This window comes from Plodia interpunctella, chromosome 22 (genome assembly GCF_027563975.2).
Source record: "Plodia interpunctella isolate USDA-ARS_2022_Savannah chromosome 22, ilPloInte3.2, whole genome shotgun sequence".
Classification (NCBI taxonomy): domain Eukaryota; kingdom Metazoa; phylum Arthropoda; class Insecta; order Lepidoptera; family Pyralidae; genus Plodia; species Plodia interpunctella.
Genome location: NC_071315.1, coordinates 4725560 through 4744396, shown reverse-complemented (window position 1 = coordinate 4744396; position 18837 = coordinate 4725560). Strand labels below are relative to the sequence as shown.

Here is an 18837-nt window from a genome sequence, read left to right as displayed (position 1 = left end):
ATACGTAAAACTAAACGACGAGTAGGATTCAAATCCACTTCGTCTCGCATCTTAACCATTAGACCACCACGCCGCTTCAAAAACGTTCTATCTGTCACCAGTAATTAATTTGGGCTGGAGTAGACGTAATTTGTCTTCTGTCTAATTTAGGGGTACTTGTCGCATAATTTCCATTCACAACGGCGCGCCAAATATAAAATGTTATATATATTTTTTCATTTTCTACTTTAAATTCATTGTATATGAAAAATGTAAATTGAATTTTGAAGTGGTGGTAGTCGAATGGTTAAATACGCCCGCCTGTATATAGAAATGTCTCAGGTTCGAATACATACTACTCGTGCAATATAAGTTTCAATACCAACCTGACTCGTTTTCAAAGACCACCTACTGATGAAGAAAAACTTGCACCCAATTTATTCTTTCATTGACGACGCTCTGTGGCCTAATAGTCATCATGCCGGATTGCTACCCTGGAGGTCCCGGGTTCAATCCCCGGTCAGTTCAAGATGGAAAATGATCTTTTCAGATTGACCTGGTTCTTGGATGTTTATTTATATATGTATATCCTAATCCTAACTAATATTATAAATGCGGAAGTAAGTTGGTTCAGGCTCTATCTACCTAAGCAATCTTCTTGAAACTTTACATACATGTAGTTTGAAGTATGGAGAAGGATATTTGGGTACCTTTCATCCTGTAAAATTGACGGGGGCGAAGCCGCGGCTAAAAGCTGTATGTTATAAAATATAGTATTGTTGAGTTAGTACGCCTCTTTTTATGGTCTCGACTGTGTGATTTGTCTTTTATTTTTATATGTCTAAAGATATATACTTGCTAACATTAAAAAGTGTACATTAAAAAGTATTTAGTACATACACAAAAGGCCCTAGTAGTAACATCCGCTCGTGTATCCTCTGGTTAACGACGCGTGGGTTGTCTTAATTATTCAATCGACGCTAAACTGCTTAGCTATTTTCGTGCGGGTCACTCGATCTCTATAACGGGGTCAGTTTGTGACGTAGTGTTGGACAATAGAGTAGTAGCCATCAAAAGTAATACTTATTAAATACTACAGATCTTTCACATGACTAAATGAAGAATTACTAACAAAAATTCCACACACAGTAAAATAAATTAGATTAATTTAGTATAGTGAGTGTGTAATAAATTACGTTTCTAGTACAATTTGCACGGGAAAATTGCTCGAGATTGCAAAAAGTCAATATATGTCTTTATACAATATGACTGTGTTCAATTCTTTAGTTTAAATGAACAAAAGAAAGTCGTAAATAATAAAGTGAAATTCTAAACTAAATATATATTAGGAGTTACATAGTAGTGTAGCGATTTTATTATTCAATAAACGAATAAATAATATTTCAACTCAAAAAAAAATTATAAGACCAATTCGAGACAAATACAGAAATTGTTTAGTCGAATTCTATTAAACGATTTTTCTTCGGGACCCCAGATAGCAATTATAAAAATAACTTCTCCCATAAAGGCTGACTATAGCTCAGTGACTGGTAATATAAGTTTGGGATAGGACTTCAAGTCGCAGATGCAACCAATGACGTAAATAAATCATTGGTGGGTATTATTTGTGGAAGAATAACATTCTGATTCCTTTATTATCCGGTCCTATGTATCTCATTGTGAAGTATTAGCAATATATTATTGTTTATTAGAGCCCTCCTGGCTTTTAAGATTATCGCGAACGAGCAGACAGTAATTAATACTATGCGCACGCACATTTTATACTTAACACTTTTCTAAAGGGGGAAAGAGTGCTGAAAAATAAAGAAAAAAAATTGTAAAGTTTGAATGGGGTCAAAATGACAGGTTTTGAAAAGTAAAAATAATAAAAGTCAAATGAAAAATAAAAAACTCCGCCTCCTACGAGGTCCTACACTGACAATACAACTTTAACTAAAGTTTACTATATAATTTGGGCCTAAAACGCTGTTAATGACTAAAGCCTAGCTTCGTAATGCTACTTTTAATTGAAAAAGGGATGAGAGGGTCAAGGTTTTGTTTGGGTCAGAGAATGGTCAAATAAAGTTAAGTTATACTCGCCGTTAATACGAGACCTTCGTGCTTTTTCTTAAATTTTTCCCAAAATAATTGTATTTTATTGACTTTATAGGTATATTGTTGGACTTAAGTATTTATTTCTTCATTGAAGTACTTATTAATTTCTAAGCAATTAGAACAATCGAACAAAGCCATAGAATGCCTAGTCATTCTCCGAATTAGTCATTTTGCGAACTGGACTTTCTGCTAATACTATTACAACTAATGTTAAAATTAAATTATTTATTCTACTAATTGGACTGGACCTTTTGCGGATTGGATATTCTGCGCCTAAACGGCCTGATGTTCACTGTATACCTACAGTTGCTACTTTAATTGGGTTTCCTCTGTCCGCTTCCAATACGTATATTTGCCCTTTATGATTGCTTGTTTGTTTCCATTCCGTTGATCAACGTTGACGAATCAATCGCGTGTATCAATAATCTTGTTTACTCGAGTTTTTTTTTTGCGTGAAATGTAATACACCAGCCTTGTATTAAGTGAGCATTTGGGGATAAAATGACGCAAATATAAATACAATCGAAATATTTGGAAATTCAGTCACGTGAACAGTTCCGGAATGTTTTTTGTGTAATATTTATGGCCCGTGTACACCGAATGTGTATGGATTCAGCAATTATTGTATGGCTAAATACCTGCAAACGTGTACGTGTTGCAACATTTCCATACAATATATATATATACACCGTTTTGTTAATATCAGACGTTATCCAGTAGAAACTTGGATCCAATCCACAAAAAATCTTATAAATGATCCTTGATTCTCAATCTCTTTCACCCTGACTCCTGACATAATGACAAACGGAGGACGATGTTCCCAATTGGGTAAATTCATTTGGTAATGTCAAAGTTTCGGATTAAACCTAAGAGCAACTACAAATGAAAACTAACGAATATGCCTAATGTAAACAAAAATGTATATCTCATCCTTGCGTGTTTGCGTGTTCCGGTTGCATTCGGCGCGATGATGCCGTGAAGCCCGGGGTTAGCGTAAAAAAATAAACTTAAGTGATAGTATGCAAGTTAATATTTTTAAAGATTCGGCTGTGTTATGTCCGCCCGCCTGCCTGACGGTAACTCTCTTTGGGAATTGTATTGTTTCCTATCCAACGCAATCAAGACCATGTGTCCTTTAGTCGCCTCATACGACATTCACGGGAGGAGACTAACTGGAATTTCGCCTCATTTAATTTATTTTACTATACATATATTAGTCCAATTATATCCATTAATTAGACAAAAGCTTTTAAAAGCTTTGAAGGTCTCAATAGAACTATGAAATTAAAGCTAAAACTTTTTGTCCTGCAAAGAAATTAAAAGTATATTTTTTAATTGTTTCATTCATTTTGACAGAGTAAGACTATTGATAAAAAAAATAAACTTAACAATGTTTAATTCACTTGAATTATTATTTCAGCGATATGGGTAATTAATATATATTTCTCTCAAGCTGCTAAAAATAAATTTTTCAAGATTAAAGGTTAAACCTCTTTGGGAATGATATTGTAGCCTATCGGGTCGATTGTCCTGACTTTTTATTCCATTTGCGTGCTCTACTATAAAGTTTTAACTCTAGATTTTCGACAAATAGTTCCACAGAATAACCCTCTTCCATTGATTACATAGAATTTTTTATCGTTGAGCCTTTTTATTGGCACAGAGCTGGCGCCAACTCTAGTTTGTTATGGCAACACTGAACATCTTAGCAATAATAATAATAGGTAGTGGGAAAAATAACTAGGTTGAAAATTTTACGCGTTGGTTTTGTTGGAAATTATATAGTAATAGTAATTAATACTTCGCTCTCGTGGGAATTTCGGGCTAAAAAGTACCCTATGTGTTATTCCAGGTTACATCACATTATACCCGTGTATCAAATTTCATAACAATCGGTCCAGTACATTTTACAGGTACAGCACATGCGTGAAAGAGTAACAAACGTATGTATACACATACATCCTCACAAACTTTCGCATTTAGATAATTAGAACTTAAAGAACAGTTCGTTGCTGAAAATTTTAAATGTCTCTAACGCTAATACATTATTGGTCACTCATCCTGTAACCGCCCATTACGAAAGTGGCGCTATCTACCGCACCATAGAGCTCCTAATACTTATCCTCCAAATTATACAAAACCAAAAATATCTCTGATTGAGGAAAATGTATGGATTAGCTGAATTTTTTTTCGCGATTTCGGGAATGCTTCCTTACGAAAACTTATATGTTGACAAAATAATGCCTATTTATATGAAGTAATATTTCATTTTGTTCCTACAGGTGACGAGTACGTGTACAGAGACGCATCAGGAGGTATCAGCTTGATGTTCGCCGCCAACCAGACTTCGAAGACGCTCATGCCCAACACAACATTCGTAAGTATTTACTAAGTGTGAGTTGCACCGTCAAATTTGACGTTGATTCTTACCGGCGCGCTGCTGAAGTTTAGTCAGTACAGACAGACAGACAGACGGCGTACTTCTGCGCATGTTAAAGTTAACGTCAAAGTTGGCGATTCCAACCCACCCTAAGTACCTCCTTGGTCTACGAATTTACTTTGGGTCTAACTCAATCTATTAAGCATAAACCATAGATTTAGTAAGTACTTCATACAAATGCCTACTAATTCCATGGCATAAATTAAGAGCATTGGAGCCCAGGGTCCGCTTTCCTACTTTTTAGTCTCCACTTCGCACAGTCGAATATTAGACAGAATACAGAAAATTCACCGATAACAATTTTTTATCTGCTATTGGAATTCGTGTCATTACTCTGTGGAGATTAAGCAGCATTTTTATTAATAAATGTCAGGCCTTGTGTAAAAACAAAACGCTGAAACAACATAGTTCACATAAAAGCCAGCATTTACTTCGCGTGATGGCCGGTCACTCTGTATACATATAGCGCGCGCGCTTGAGGGCTGACCCCAGTCACAATGCTAGTACAAGTCACTGTTATTTTTGAAACGTGCAAATGATATCGATAAAATACTCACAAGCCCGTCCCCATTGCTCATGAAGTTGCGCTGCGACGTCCTCCGTCATGTTGACTTCCTTCAACGAATCAACGCAGAAGAACGTAGAAATAGAAAAAACGCAACACACATCAAAACCTATAGAAAACAACGGAGCACTTCGAAGCTGCAATGTACTGCGTCATCGCAACGGCACATGACTGAGCAATGTGAATATGCTTTTTTATATTTCAAAACGTTAGTGTTTCAAAAGAGACAAATATTACAAAAAAGTCACTACAACAAATTTATTTTTTTAGTTTAGTTACTACTAATACTACTGTATTGTAATTTTTTGTATATAATTTAGGAGAGATATAATCTATTCTACTTATAATTGTTTACTTCTTATTCGCTAATAATTAGAAAAAATATAAAGCATAAAAACACAATGGTACGGGTAACAGCCTACCACTGTGAGAAATCGACCAAAGTTTAACCAATTTATCGCATCGTTTCATTTCGAAACAATAAATAAAAAATAACCTTCCGCTAGCCAAACCTTCCCAGCCCTATTGTTCCCACTTGTTGGCCATCAATTTATAACCGGGTTGACGTCCAATATTGGTCAGCTCCAGTTTTTAGGGTTCCTTAGCCGATTGGCACAAAACAGAACCCTTATTAAATCGTTATTTCTGTCCGTATGTCACACCCACAATTGAAACTTTCTAGGTAAAAATATTATATGATCCATATTTACGATTTTACACAAAAATACAAAAATTAAGTAAGAAAAGTTAAGTGCGGAGTGTCGATAGACATGTCTTCAAAAATATTTTGAGTAAACCATAACATTTATACAAACTCCATGAAAAACAAAATATTGTTTTGCTGGCGAAAATAGTTTAGCTACCCTTCATTTTATGGGCGTACACGACTCCCACTTGGACAGTTTCTCTTAACGTTCTCGCTTCATTGGATAACTTCGTGAGGTTGGCATGGATTTTTGTAATCATAAAACGGAAATCTTTTCGGTAAATAATTTCAGTCAATATATACATAGTTCGACAGAAATAAACGAGCTCGTGTAACCATACTGATAAACATACCTAATAACTGTTAATTTGAAGAATTTCCACCCGGATCTAAACCGATTGTGTTTCAGTTTGGTCTTAGTTGATCCAATAAACAGTGATCGTTTATTAAACCTAATAGTTATATAAATATTGAGTGGAAATCCTTAAAGTTTTATATGGAGAGATTACGGTAAAACGAGACATACAATCGCAACAATACTCGAAGATTTGCGTTATAGATAAATATTATTATTACATCTACAGCTCCCAAGTTGGAAATAGCTCAGGACTTACCTTAGCGTGTAGCAGGGCTGGATGAACTATTTTTACGGCCCTTGGAGCCTTAATTCTTGGGGCCCTTTTCAACCTCTGAAAACCTTTTTCAAGTTGTCGCAGGAATACGCGTAATAACTTTATCAGTGTAATCACCAACTTTTTAAAATAAGTTTAAATTTTTCCGGACATGCAAAATGTTGTCAAATATGTATTAAAATATTAATATCTTCTCCTCAAACCATATATAGCAAAATCCGGTCACTACAGTTTTAATAGATTAAATAAAATGGGCGTTAGGCTAGCAGCCTGTCACAATTAAATATCAACTCCACCATAAGCTCATTTATACTCTCCACAGCGTGGCCTTTGAGTTGTCAATAAAACTGCTATTTTTGCCTTCTTTATCAGGCTAAGCCATAAGAGATGGAGACGTGACACTACAGATACCTAATCTGTATAAGTTTTTCAGTTTGCAATTTATTTTGTACCCACTCCCGGGCCCCTAGCAGTTGCGATGTCCCTGGTTACTAGCCTACTTTAGTAATGGTCAATACGGCCCCGACGTTTAGTCTGACGCTGTAAACTAATCTAGATTGAGTAATGAATGCTTCGGTATTCGATTAAATGCTGGAACTAACGGAATTTGCACGAGAGCTGCTATCAACTGGCCATCTTCACGGTATGCACATATCTTTCTCCCTTATCTGAGCGTTTTCCCGGTTCACTCTCCATCAATACATTGCACCATTTTGAAGTGGGACAAACTAATTTTCACATTATAAAATACAAAATCGATACATCGCTAAACAATTCGAGTCGAGATACAGATCGCTATCAGCATTTATTCGGCTTATTAACGATTATATCGGATCTGATTCATTTCTAATTATATGTTTGCGTGTTCGGAATATACCTACAAACAATATAGATTTAGGATAGGACAGAATCAAATTACCGCGTATAATTTACGAACATGATATAAATCAGTATCAGTATTTCTATAATGTTTGAAACTAGGTCATGACGAATTAATAATATGTCCTCCAGCGGTAAAATGAAAATCAGATAAAATATGTCATTTCAATTCTTTAAATTTGCATCCTTAATGTAAGTAACAGATCTTTATAGTGAAACAATTAAGGTCCCTTACGTGCGCACGGTACGGTTCCTTCCTTCTTACAATATGGCCATAAATATCTTTCCGTGGATGTCGTACAAGGTGAATAAGGGACGCAGGCGGCTTATTCTAAAATTACATTGAATCTTCAATTTTTATCCTGACCCGGGCTTCGGGGCGTTACGGCGCCAAACGACCCGGGAACACGCGAATATGTGAGAGAGAGCGAGAGAAGGAGAAAGAAGAGCATTGTAGAAGTTTCCGTATATAAGATTCTAAGGCTGCAAGACGTAGGATACGAGAAAGAAGTGTCGGAACGCCAGCAGCGAGATGACATGACATACTAATAAAATCGTACGTGAGTCAAATTAGCACAGGATTGAAGGTTGGCGCAAAAGAACAGAGGCCTATACTCAGCAGTGGGTAGAAAAGGGCTGATGAACATAGTCTGCAAGCATACAGGGAATTGCAGCATGCACGGAACAAGGCAATCACTACATAGCATAAAACAAAGTCGCTTCCCGCTGTCTGTCATGTATGCTGACAACTATCACTGAAACTCATCTTTGAAACTACGCAACGGATTTTGATGCGGGTTTTTTAAATATATATTGTGGTTCCTGGGGAAGGTTTATGTTTATAATTTGTTATGGTTTTACCCGAGCGAAGCCGGCACGGACCGCTAGTATACAATAAAATAAAATTGTCAGCAATTACAATTGAATATTAATAGTGTTCAGATACCGTTGAGTGCATTTTCTGGTATTTTTGCCGCCAACACGTAATTACGGAAACATTCGGACAGCATGTCACATGCAATGTTTAAAAGCCTGTCGCTTATTTCAAATTCATCGTAAAAATTATACTCTTTACCCGATATGTCCTAGCTGCGCTTCGAAACACTACGCGACGTAATGACGCTGCGCGTGTATGAAAGAAAAAGGTATATGTAGGGACAAACCACACAAAGTGAGCTCCAAACAGTTTGAGACTTGTGTTATGGGTTACAAACTCTATATAAAATCTATATAAACATCTACTACCGAGGTCAATCTGAAAAAATCATATTCCCGGGAGGGAATATGACTCACCCAACCGAGAATTGAACCTGGGACGTCCAGTGTAGCAGTCCGGCGTAATGATGATGACGATAAGGCTATAGGTATATAAGGTACATAACATAAGTACGATATAGTTTCATTGACAGTACAATTTTAAAAAGCCTTAAATTTATTTAGCCATTTTCAACAGCGTGCAAATATATTTTAACGATTATGATAAAAAACACAACACATGCAACATAACATATGTTGGCTGTGATACACAGAATTTAGTTTCTATAATCTAAGGTTGGACAATATCACATCGCACAGCGATGCTGCCTTGTGGCGTTTGTATATAGCTAAGCTAGGACACCGAGTTTTGTTTAGCTCTAAAAATGTCGCTGAAATAAAAGTAGGTCAATTAATTTCTAAAGACTTCGCAACTAATCTAATTTTTTCTCTCTCTCTTTCATGAATTAAAGTTCTTGTCTGTGAGATAATCAATATCTGGCGTGTCTTTTTAATTATAAACAAGCAAACCGTCAAGTCTTCGCTCGGGTAAAAACATAATAAATTATATACTTAAACCTGCCTCAGAAATCACACTATCTATTGGTGAATGAAAATGTAATTTCCGAGTTTATCGCGAACAGAAAGACGCGGCAGAGCACTTTGTTTTATAATATATAAGGATAAGGATAACTGGTCGCATCCCGCGGCTTTGCTTCATTAATTATCAAAAACAGACACCACAGGTATTAAAAAGAAATACCAATGGTGTTTTTGATATCACATTAGATTAAATTATTCTTTCTATTTCAGCGGGTGCTAGAGCCAGCGTCGTTCTCAGTGTCGGCGGACCGGCGATTCCTGCTTCTGGCGCAGAACCTGAGGAAAGTCCATCGGTACTCGTACCTCGCGCGGTACACCGTCTACGACATACTTACTACGTGAGTAACCATCCGTGTCTAATGACAAGAATATTTCGAACAGACTCACCAAAGCGAAAGTTGCTTAACCACCATTATCGCATACCGAATGCATGAATAACGACGCCAAAGCGCGTGAGTAAGGAAAGTAATAAACAAAGTTATTAAGTGAATCCAAAGTCAAAATATATATTGCTCTATCGAAACCTAATCCTAATGCCACCACGTCAGTTACTTGGCGAATTACCACAGACTACACGTCAGATTTTCACTTGAAATTCTCAAAGCTGCAGTTTTACGTCTTCGAGTAAAATAATAAACGTCGTTATTCGAGAAAATCTTGCAAACTCAGACGAAGCAACGATTTTAAAAGGAAGTGGACCACGTGGTCGTAGCTTTTAAATTGTAGAAAACCTGGCGTTTTCATCGCAGTTTAATTGAATTTGACAATTATTTCTCTACCACGATACGATGAAGAGTCTTTCACGACACCGCGCATCACCATTGACGTGCGAAAAGTATATTAAAATTCACAAGTTATTGTTAGTACTTCCAAAATAAAACAACATTGAAAATACGAACTATTACGTGCAAATTATATGGAAACTCCATTTACTAGGTTAGCAAAGTGTGAGAAGGAATTTTAAGGAGGAATAATCCTATAAGGAATTTTAAGTAAGCGTCTTAGTTTAATGTGAAACTGTACGCTCGTGAAGTTCTGCTCTAAACTAGAACACACTTTAAAGAGTTAGCTCTAAGCTATCACTTATTACGATACAAAGATCACCGAAGGACTCCATGGATAGAAGAATGAAACAAAAAGTAGACGAAAAACTTTTTTTCTACTTCAATTCAAACTATTGGTAAGAGTTTTATTGAGTTAAACTCTCGCTATTCTAGAGGTACTATTAATTTGTTTCACCATCACTGCTTATTCAATTTGTAAAATTATGATAGTAGAAGCTGTTTGTTTGGCAACGTTAGACCCATACAATTGAGAACAAAAAGGTCCGAGGTTGAAAGCGGCCATTTAAATATTACAAGAATAAAAAAACCTCGGCACAATGACGGCTTTTGTTCTCATTCACGTAGTGTAGGTGTTTTGTACGCTAGCCTGTTTTAATAGCCGTACTTAGGTACATTGAAATGGTCGAATAGTCTAGTTTTCGATAGGCAAGGAAAAGATATATCTACGTATAGTATTCTCAGTTTCTTCACATAAAGTCGACGGTTTGCGCCGGATCGGACTATCTGGGAATAAACTGGGTTTAAAGCTGTCTATGGACATGTACATATCTAGAAATAGGCATTTTTCGTCATATTTCTTTGGAAATTAAGTTCATCATCCCAACTGCACATATTTGTAGAGTAAAAATAATTTCGCTATATTAATGATGGAAATGTATTTTGAACAGAATCTACTCTATCTATTAATAATACCAATACTGGTGTATTACATTCTTCCATATCAAATGACGTATGTTTTGTAATAATGTTATCAATATCGATCGCTATATATGAGGCATATGTTAATCGAGTATATAAATAAATATAAATATATTAGGACAAATCACACAGATTGAGCTAGCCCCAAAGTAAGTTCGAGACTTGTGTTATGGGATACTAACTCAACGATACTATATGTTATAACATATACATATATAGATAAACATCCAAGACCCGGGCCAATCAGAAAAAGATCATTTTCCATCATGACCCGACCGGGGATCGAACCCGGGACCTCTCGGTTCAGTGGCAAGAAATTTACCACTGCGCCACCGAGGTCGTCGTATACATATTACGTATGTAATACCTACATTGAAACGGAATAACAAAACGAACCTTCAATAAATCCATTTATACCGCCTCATTTTCTAGTCTGTTCCATAAAGCAGTCGTTTATGAAGCGTAAACTTTTCGCATCAGACGCGGAGCCTACTTAAAATTCCTTCTTATGTGTTATGCTAGCCTGGTAGCTGGAATGGAAGTGAGAACGATTTGCATAAAAGTTTCCTTTGCACGCTGCATTTTTACTTTGCACTTGCGTAGTAACGACATATGTACGTGCTAAAGGAAGTGCACATCTGTGCACTAGTTGATTGGATGTACTATTGTGACATGCATTTCTTTTTCAGAATTAATGTTATTTTCATTCATTTTATTAGTGTCATTTTCAGCAGATTCTACGATAACAACTTTAGTGAAAAACGAAAATTCTAAACATCAAAATGTTTCGAATTTCTGTTAACGTAATGAGAAAAGTTTTTCAGTATAAAACCTTTGAAATATTTGTGCAATTCGGAAATTACCTGAGAGAAATTCTTTCGGTTACAATCGTATCGCGTTTTTGATTCCTATTTATTCGAATCGTACCGACATCAGACATAGAAAAATGGAAAAGTATGAAAAAGTAGTTTTAACAAAGTTAATAATTACGCCCGTTTTTACTTTGAAAATAGTATAAAAGTACTAAGGAAAGGTTCAAATACAAATAAAATAAGACAAGAGAATAACGTAAACATGTTCTTATTCTTGAAACCCTTTATGTAGCAACATTTAATAACAACATTTTTTGTACTTACCCACGTTTTTTTTTAATTTTTTTTATCTTAATTTTCTTTTTTTGTTATTATGTGTGTGTCTGTAATTTTTTGAATAAACTTATTTCTATTCTATTTTAATTTTAACTTCTATTAATCTAAGGAAAAACAATTTTCTTTTGCTGAAATCTTCGTTGAAGCCGTAAGTTTTTATGATCGCCTGGTACTTGTGGTTGTAAAAGTAACTTAGAAGCAGGCAGTTACTTTTATTCCATTCCAAGTCGTGTACCGTGTTTTACACGGATTTAATAATGATATTGTCCAAATAGGTCAGCTTTTTGATTGTTATGACGGGAATAAAGGAATAATGCTATTTTTGGAGACATGTTTTCGCAAGATAACATCTTAAGAAGTAGGTTTATTGGAGGGAGGGCTACGTTAACTACATTCTTCGTAAAAATATATGTTAATCCCATTGTTTATCGACCAACTCCTGAACATGCCCGAAGGTGGCTAACGAGAGAAAGGACGCCAAAGAAAATAAAAAAATGGTCGAAATGATATTTGTCCAATATAGTCAAAGCATTTGTACAGAAATTAGACCTTTTTTCGAAATGATCACTGCTGAAAAGAAATGCCGAAAGAAACTCGATTAAATAGAAATAAAATGGCTGAATATGCTAATGAATAATTTTGATCAGACAAAGTTACTATTTACGATCTATTTCTCCGACCATTAGCTCTCTATCTGAAGTTTGAGAACAGGAGCCCTCTAAGATGAACTAATTTCCATCAAATAGATCCATCTTCAGAGCACACGCGAACTTTAAATTAAATTCGCACAATTAATCTGCTTGAGACAAAGCCGGTTGGGCCGACATGTCGCGTCGACGCACAGTTCGGGTCTATTCTTACTATACAGATATCCTCTATTCATAAAGAGCGTGTCTGACTAAGGATGCCGAAGACCGTGCGAAGTGGAGGAGAAGTAGTAGGAAAGCGGACTTTGGGTTCCGATGCTTTATGGCCGCGAAAGAAACACATTTATCCTTTTTTTCATGCAAATCCGATTTAGCGTCCTGTTGTTGCGAATCTTCCATTTTTAAATTAATCACCGTCACAGGTATCCTCCAGACCCTGAGCTTCCAAGTTGAAAAACAGATATAGTATATCACCGCTTTGAATAAAGGTCAAAAACCTTTTAAAAAATCAGCTTGTAGTTTATGTGATGCTAGCTGCGTTCAGGAAAAAATAATCCACGTCGTGCGATCGGTTGGACAAAGGAAGTAAGACCACGTAGCCGGAGCGCCGCTCGTGTACGTACTAGGCGTGTACAGTTGACAGCACATCAAAGCTATCGCATACGCTATTACAGCGCTGCAGAGTTGAAGCAGTGTTACTCAATATAGATGACTGTACCTAACATAAAAATCAAATAGTCATCGATCCAGCCGTTTTCGCGTAATCGAGTAACATACATTAAAAAAATAAAAATAAAAAATAGCAACGAATTCAAAACCTCATTCTTTTTTTCTACTCCTTTATATTCGTTTATGAGTTTATTTTATTAAAAACACCGAGATTTCTTAGTAACTTTGTTTTATTTTTACTGTACAAGATGGAGAGAAAGAAACATATGCGCAACTTGCGCCATCTACAACTAAAGTAGGCTGTAAGCACAGTAATTCCAATGTCTACTATATTATTAGTAGACATTGGAATTACTGTGGAATTACTTTAAAATTTTACTTCCAACAGCAACGAATTCAGAACCTCGTCCTTTTTTTCTGCTCCTCCTTTATAATTGACGTATTGATAAACATAGCCCTTCGGATATGACGGCAAAGATCCATTACCAAATTTTCTCATACGAAAATAACCGTCAAGTGAATTTGTCGAGTCTTCTATTGATGTTTATTCAAAGTATTTGCTGCTAAGGAAATTTCTGTGCATTTACATTGTAATATTAGGCTTTGCGTTTCCACTATTTCCAATTCTAATATTTGTTTGTTTATGCTACAAAATAGAGGAAATAGGTACAGAAGTTATCATATATGAATAGATAGATATTTTCTGATCAAGACAACGGTTTTAACAGAAAATACCAAGTAAAAAATGATTTTCATACAAATTGTCACTCCCTCTTATAGTCATTTAGGGATTAATTATTGAAAAAAATAGTAGCTTACGTGTAAAGGGGGTCTTTAACTATATGCCTACCTAAATATTATCAAAGTCTGTCCAGCAATTTAGCCGTGAAAGCATGATATATATGAAACCTTGACAGCTGATAAAACATTTGGTTTCAAATCTTCAATTTGTATTGTTCTGTTGTTACGTACATAATTGGATTATGTCTAGGGTTTGAATGTGTAAAGGGATTCTCTGAATGTCCAGTCCATGGGTTCTATGCATATTATATGCATTATTGATGTAAGAAACTTTGCAATTTGACTAGCAATCTGTATCTGCAATTTGTTGCAAGAATGACAAGTACGTATATATATGTACGTATATATATGTACGTATATATATGTACGTATATATATATGTATGTATTTCGGACGCTCAAAGGCTGAGGAAGAAACCGGGAAAACGCTCAGATGAGAGAGGGATTAAGTAAAGTATTTGTCGAAAATTGGGCAAGTGCCAATATATAATTGTAATCTTTTTAAAGATCTTTATAAGTAATTTTCTTCGTTTATACAAAATAAAAAGTTCTACAATAGTTAGCTCGTGTTTTGTCGTGAACATTACATGCTATATGATATCTTTAAAGCAGCGGCTCTCAAACTGGTTTTAAGACGGAACCCTTTTTGAAAGTTAATCATTTTAGGGAGCCCTAAATTAAAACTTGTTTTATGTATACTTTCTTTTTTTAAATAAACAAAATAATTAAATCATGTAAAAATCATTTCTCGAGTATATCACGTTCACGAAAGCCTGAACTAAATGCAAATAACTGCGAAGGCAATATTGCAGGGTCGTTTCCTGATTTTAAATTTGGAATTCTATGATTCATTCTCACTTTTATTCTAACAGAGATCGCGTTGTAAATTTTCTTTGTAACTTACATTATACATTTTATTTTCTTCCCGATACAACATCTGGTAGGGAAGTTCCGTTTTTCCAATGACCAATGTTTTCGCGTAGCCCCAACAGATGCAATGTGGAGCCCCAGGACTCCGAGCACACTTTGAGAACCGCTGTTCTAAAGTTATCCTCGCCTCGCACCGCAACTTCGTATAATTAATGACTTCACAACAATGTGTTTTACACAAGGGAATATTACTAATACTACAGCGGAATCTTCCCATTAACAAAATGATGCTTTTACACAACAGAGTAATTTTAAACTTCTGAATGTTGAGTAATCTGTTTAAAGAGTAAAAAAAGAGATTTGCGTTTAAATTACTTTTTAACCCCTAACCAAAAGGGTATTATATAGGTACTTAAAAGTAAGTTTGTATAAGTAGCATTCAAACAGATATACTGATTTCGATATATTCTTTTTGTTTTTGCTTCCATGAATTTAATTTTTTTTCATAGTTTAATTTAATTCGTGAATGCGACTTTAGCGAAATCGAATCGGCATACGAGTAAATATTATATTATACTAATACAACCTATACGTTTAAAAACATAATAATTCTTGCACACTCCATATACCCCTCGGTCGTTTCGATTACCATATATTGCAGAGAAAACGTATTCCATTCTCGTAATGGATATTAAAAAAAAAACAAGGACCTATAGACTTCAAAATCTATCAGCGTTTATCTTTAATAGATTTTTAATTTAAAAAAAAATCCGATATCTACATAAAAAATACCTACTTTCCCTTATGTCATATGTGTGTCATGAGTTTGATTTAGATTACTACTGCGTTCGCTCATAACTTATTATTGTCAATATGTCGGGTTCTAAGCAACGTACCTAAAGCGATGTAACCTATACCAGATCCGCTATACAACTGTGAAAAGCGCATCAAATTCCATTCCGTAATTTTGCGTGATGCGCGAACGTTTGTTCACGCATACAGACAGAAAGACAGGCAAAATTCTAAAAAATCTGTTAATAATAAATCTGTTTCATAAAGACCCCCATTAATACCCTTTTTTAATATCTCCTATATGTCACATAGCCCACTTACAGTTTTATTATATGTATAGATATTTTAAATGCTAAAGACATTATTTTTATTTTACTTTGTCTGCAGCGAGTCATATCCGTTAACACCACTCCCCGATGAGGTCGGAGGCGGCGTCATCACCGAGGGTCCACACCTCCTCCTCGCAGCCTGGACTCCCAAGGGCCACGGGCTCATCACCGTCAACAACTATGATATATACTACAGACCAGCCCCGAGGTCGTCTACTGGCTACCGGGTCACAGACACTGGTGTACCCGGGACTGTACACAATGGAGTGCCTGACTGGTTATATGAAGGTAAAATATTCACGATCATTTGTTAAAAATTACAAACGCTTGCTTGTGTTTGTTTGTGCATTGATTTATAATATGATGAAACAATGTAGCAAGACAGAGAGTACTAGGTGCTCATCATCGTGAAGGAGTACGGTATTGTATTGGATACGGGATGCTGACACTGGTTATGCGCCTGGAGACGACCAGTGTCAACACAATGGAGTGTCTGATTGAATCTGTCTACGGTCCTCGCTTTACATCGAACTCACGCCACATCATAATAATGTGTTCCTTTTGTGTATTTGTTTATTTCTATACTGAAAATTGACACACGCAAGGGAGTACAAGGGGCTCATCAAGATTAAGAAGTATTTATATTCTACAGATTCAGTGAGAGAAGCCACATCTATTCTCTTCAACAGAACTGACAAGAACACAAATCCTGTCATTCATTTAAAACAACTAGAAAGTTCAAATGGTCAGTTTAGTGACTCTTTTCACTCGCTGGAAGACGAACATTTTATTCTGTAAAGCTTGTTGAAAATGAGATATCCCACCTATAGACTGAGAGCTAGATCGGTTTTACATTACATCAACATTTTTACTACTTGTTACTTCAACCATAATAAAGACAAGTAAAATTAAAATTATATATTTATTTTCTCGCTTTAGAGAACATTCAACTAGACGTATTAAAACTTAAATTTGTTAACTGCATGAGATGAACCTACCTAAACAGCACATAAAAAGTGTTACAATTTTAACATGGTAATTGCAAACGTAAAAAAGCAGATGTTTTTTTTTTATAATCCAAAAACAAAGTAAAGGTTCAAACTAAAGTTAAATTTTTGAACGAGCAGCCATGGATGGTACAGGACCGTAGAAAGTGGCTCGAAAAAGGGAGGCATATACACCCACCAGTGGGTTGATGTAGGCAGAAAATTATGATGAACGGAGCAAAATACTAACAATGTCTTTATTTTAATATTTATAGTTCTCTGCTAACAAACTGGTCGCAACCTCTTCGTCTAGAATTTTATCTTAATGACTCCCTTTTTCCCCCATTGCTCGTTCATTTGAAACGCCGAGTGTTGCCAGATTCAAAGCTGTTGTTGATACTTACGTTTTGAACAGCACATTTGGCCGGTTCATTCGCATTCAAAGTAATTTCTTACCTTTTCACAATAAATTTGAATAGAAATCCCTTAAATTTTATATTGCGAAGATTTTTCAATTACTTTTTACATTCTTCTTTTATTTGAAAAATGTTCTCTCGCTCTCTATCTCTTTCATCTGAGCATTTTCCCGGTTTCCTTCGCAGCCGTTGATCGTCGGTGCCCAGGATCGTCTTTTTTTCGACTTTTTTTGTCTCCACTTCCATTCTAAGATTTATCAGTTAACCAAATCGAGTCTTGCTCAACATATGACTTTTCCTGACTGCGACCCAACGGTTAACCGCTAAATAGTAACAGACAGACAGGTTTTCGAATTTATAATTTACTAGCAGCAAATCCCGGCTACGCTCGCATAAAACCATAATAAACTATACACTTAACCTTCCTCAGGAATCACGCTAGATATTAAAAACATTTTTATATCAAAATTCGTTGCAAAGATTTAAGCATAAATAGGAACAGACAGGAAGCGCCTTTGTTTTATAATATATAGTGAAGTTTGGATAACAACATATGACCTAATTTAACTTGAAATAAGGCATTCGAGAAGAAAATTCCTGTTAAAAAAAACTTCCCCAAGTCTGGTAGTTACGTGCCAAGTTAAATCACAGACATAATCCAAGATATTAACTTATTATGAGCGGAATTTGAACTTTAAATTATTCCAATTTGCTGAACGTCGCGAGTTTTAATGACACTTTTAATTGCGCCGAGTCATATATAAAGCATGCCTCATTGTTCCGTTGACGCCCGTCGACGGATTAACCCAGAACAACGTCGAAATCGTAATCGTGTCAGTGTCGGTGTCAAACCTATAGAAAACAACGGAACACAGCGGAGCCGTAACGTGCTGCGTCGTGCACGACTGACCTATGGGTCATGGCTTTAGACCATGAATATTAGAAGGAAATTTTCACACGGACAAAGTGTTTGTAAATAACATAAATAATAACTTGATTTGTTTCAATTTAATTTAATGTAACTTAAAACTTTTTTAAAATTAATGTACTCTTATTTAAAAACGTTAAATAGACGCAGATATTATCAAATTTCTCGTCTCATTTCAATATTTTTTTTGCATATATTGTTAAAGATAAATATCAAGTTTCGAACGAGGAAAATTAAATTTGACTTGTACACTGTATTGGTGTGAGCCCTTTGTTCCCAACAAGTTGGCACCGACACTACCAACGTTTATTACTTT

The 18837-nt window shown here is 35.5% G+C and overlaps 1 protein-coding gene across 2 annotated transcripts in view; it reads left to right on the top strand.

Moving 5' to 3' along the window:
- Positions 1–18837, top strand: part of Dpp10 (Dipeptidyl peptidase 10) — a 110525-nt gene that overhangs the window by 64877 nt on the left and 26811 nt on the right. For both annotated transcript variants that reach the window (XM_053762092.1, XM_053762091.1), the window contains exons 4-6: positions 4377–4471; positions 9384–9511; positions 16250–16479. In XM_053762092.1, the coding sequence (XP_053618067.1) occupies positions 4377–4471; positions 9384–9511; positions 16250–16479 (453 nt within the window). The remainder of the gene's footprint in view (positions 1–4376; positions 4472–9383; positions 9512–16249; positions 16480–18837) is intronic.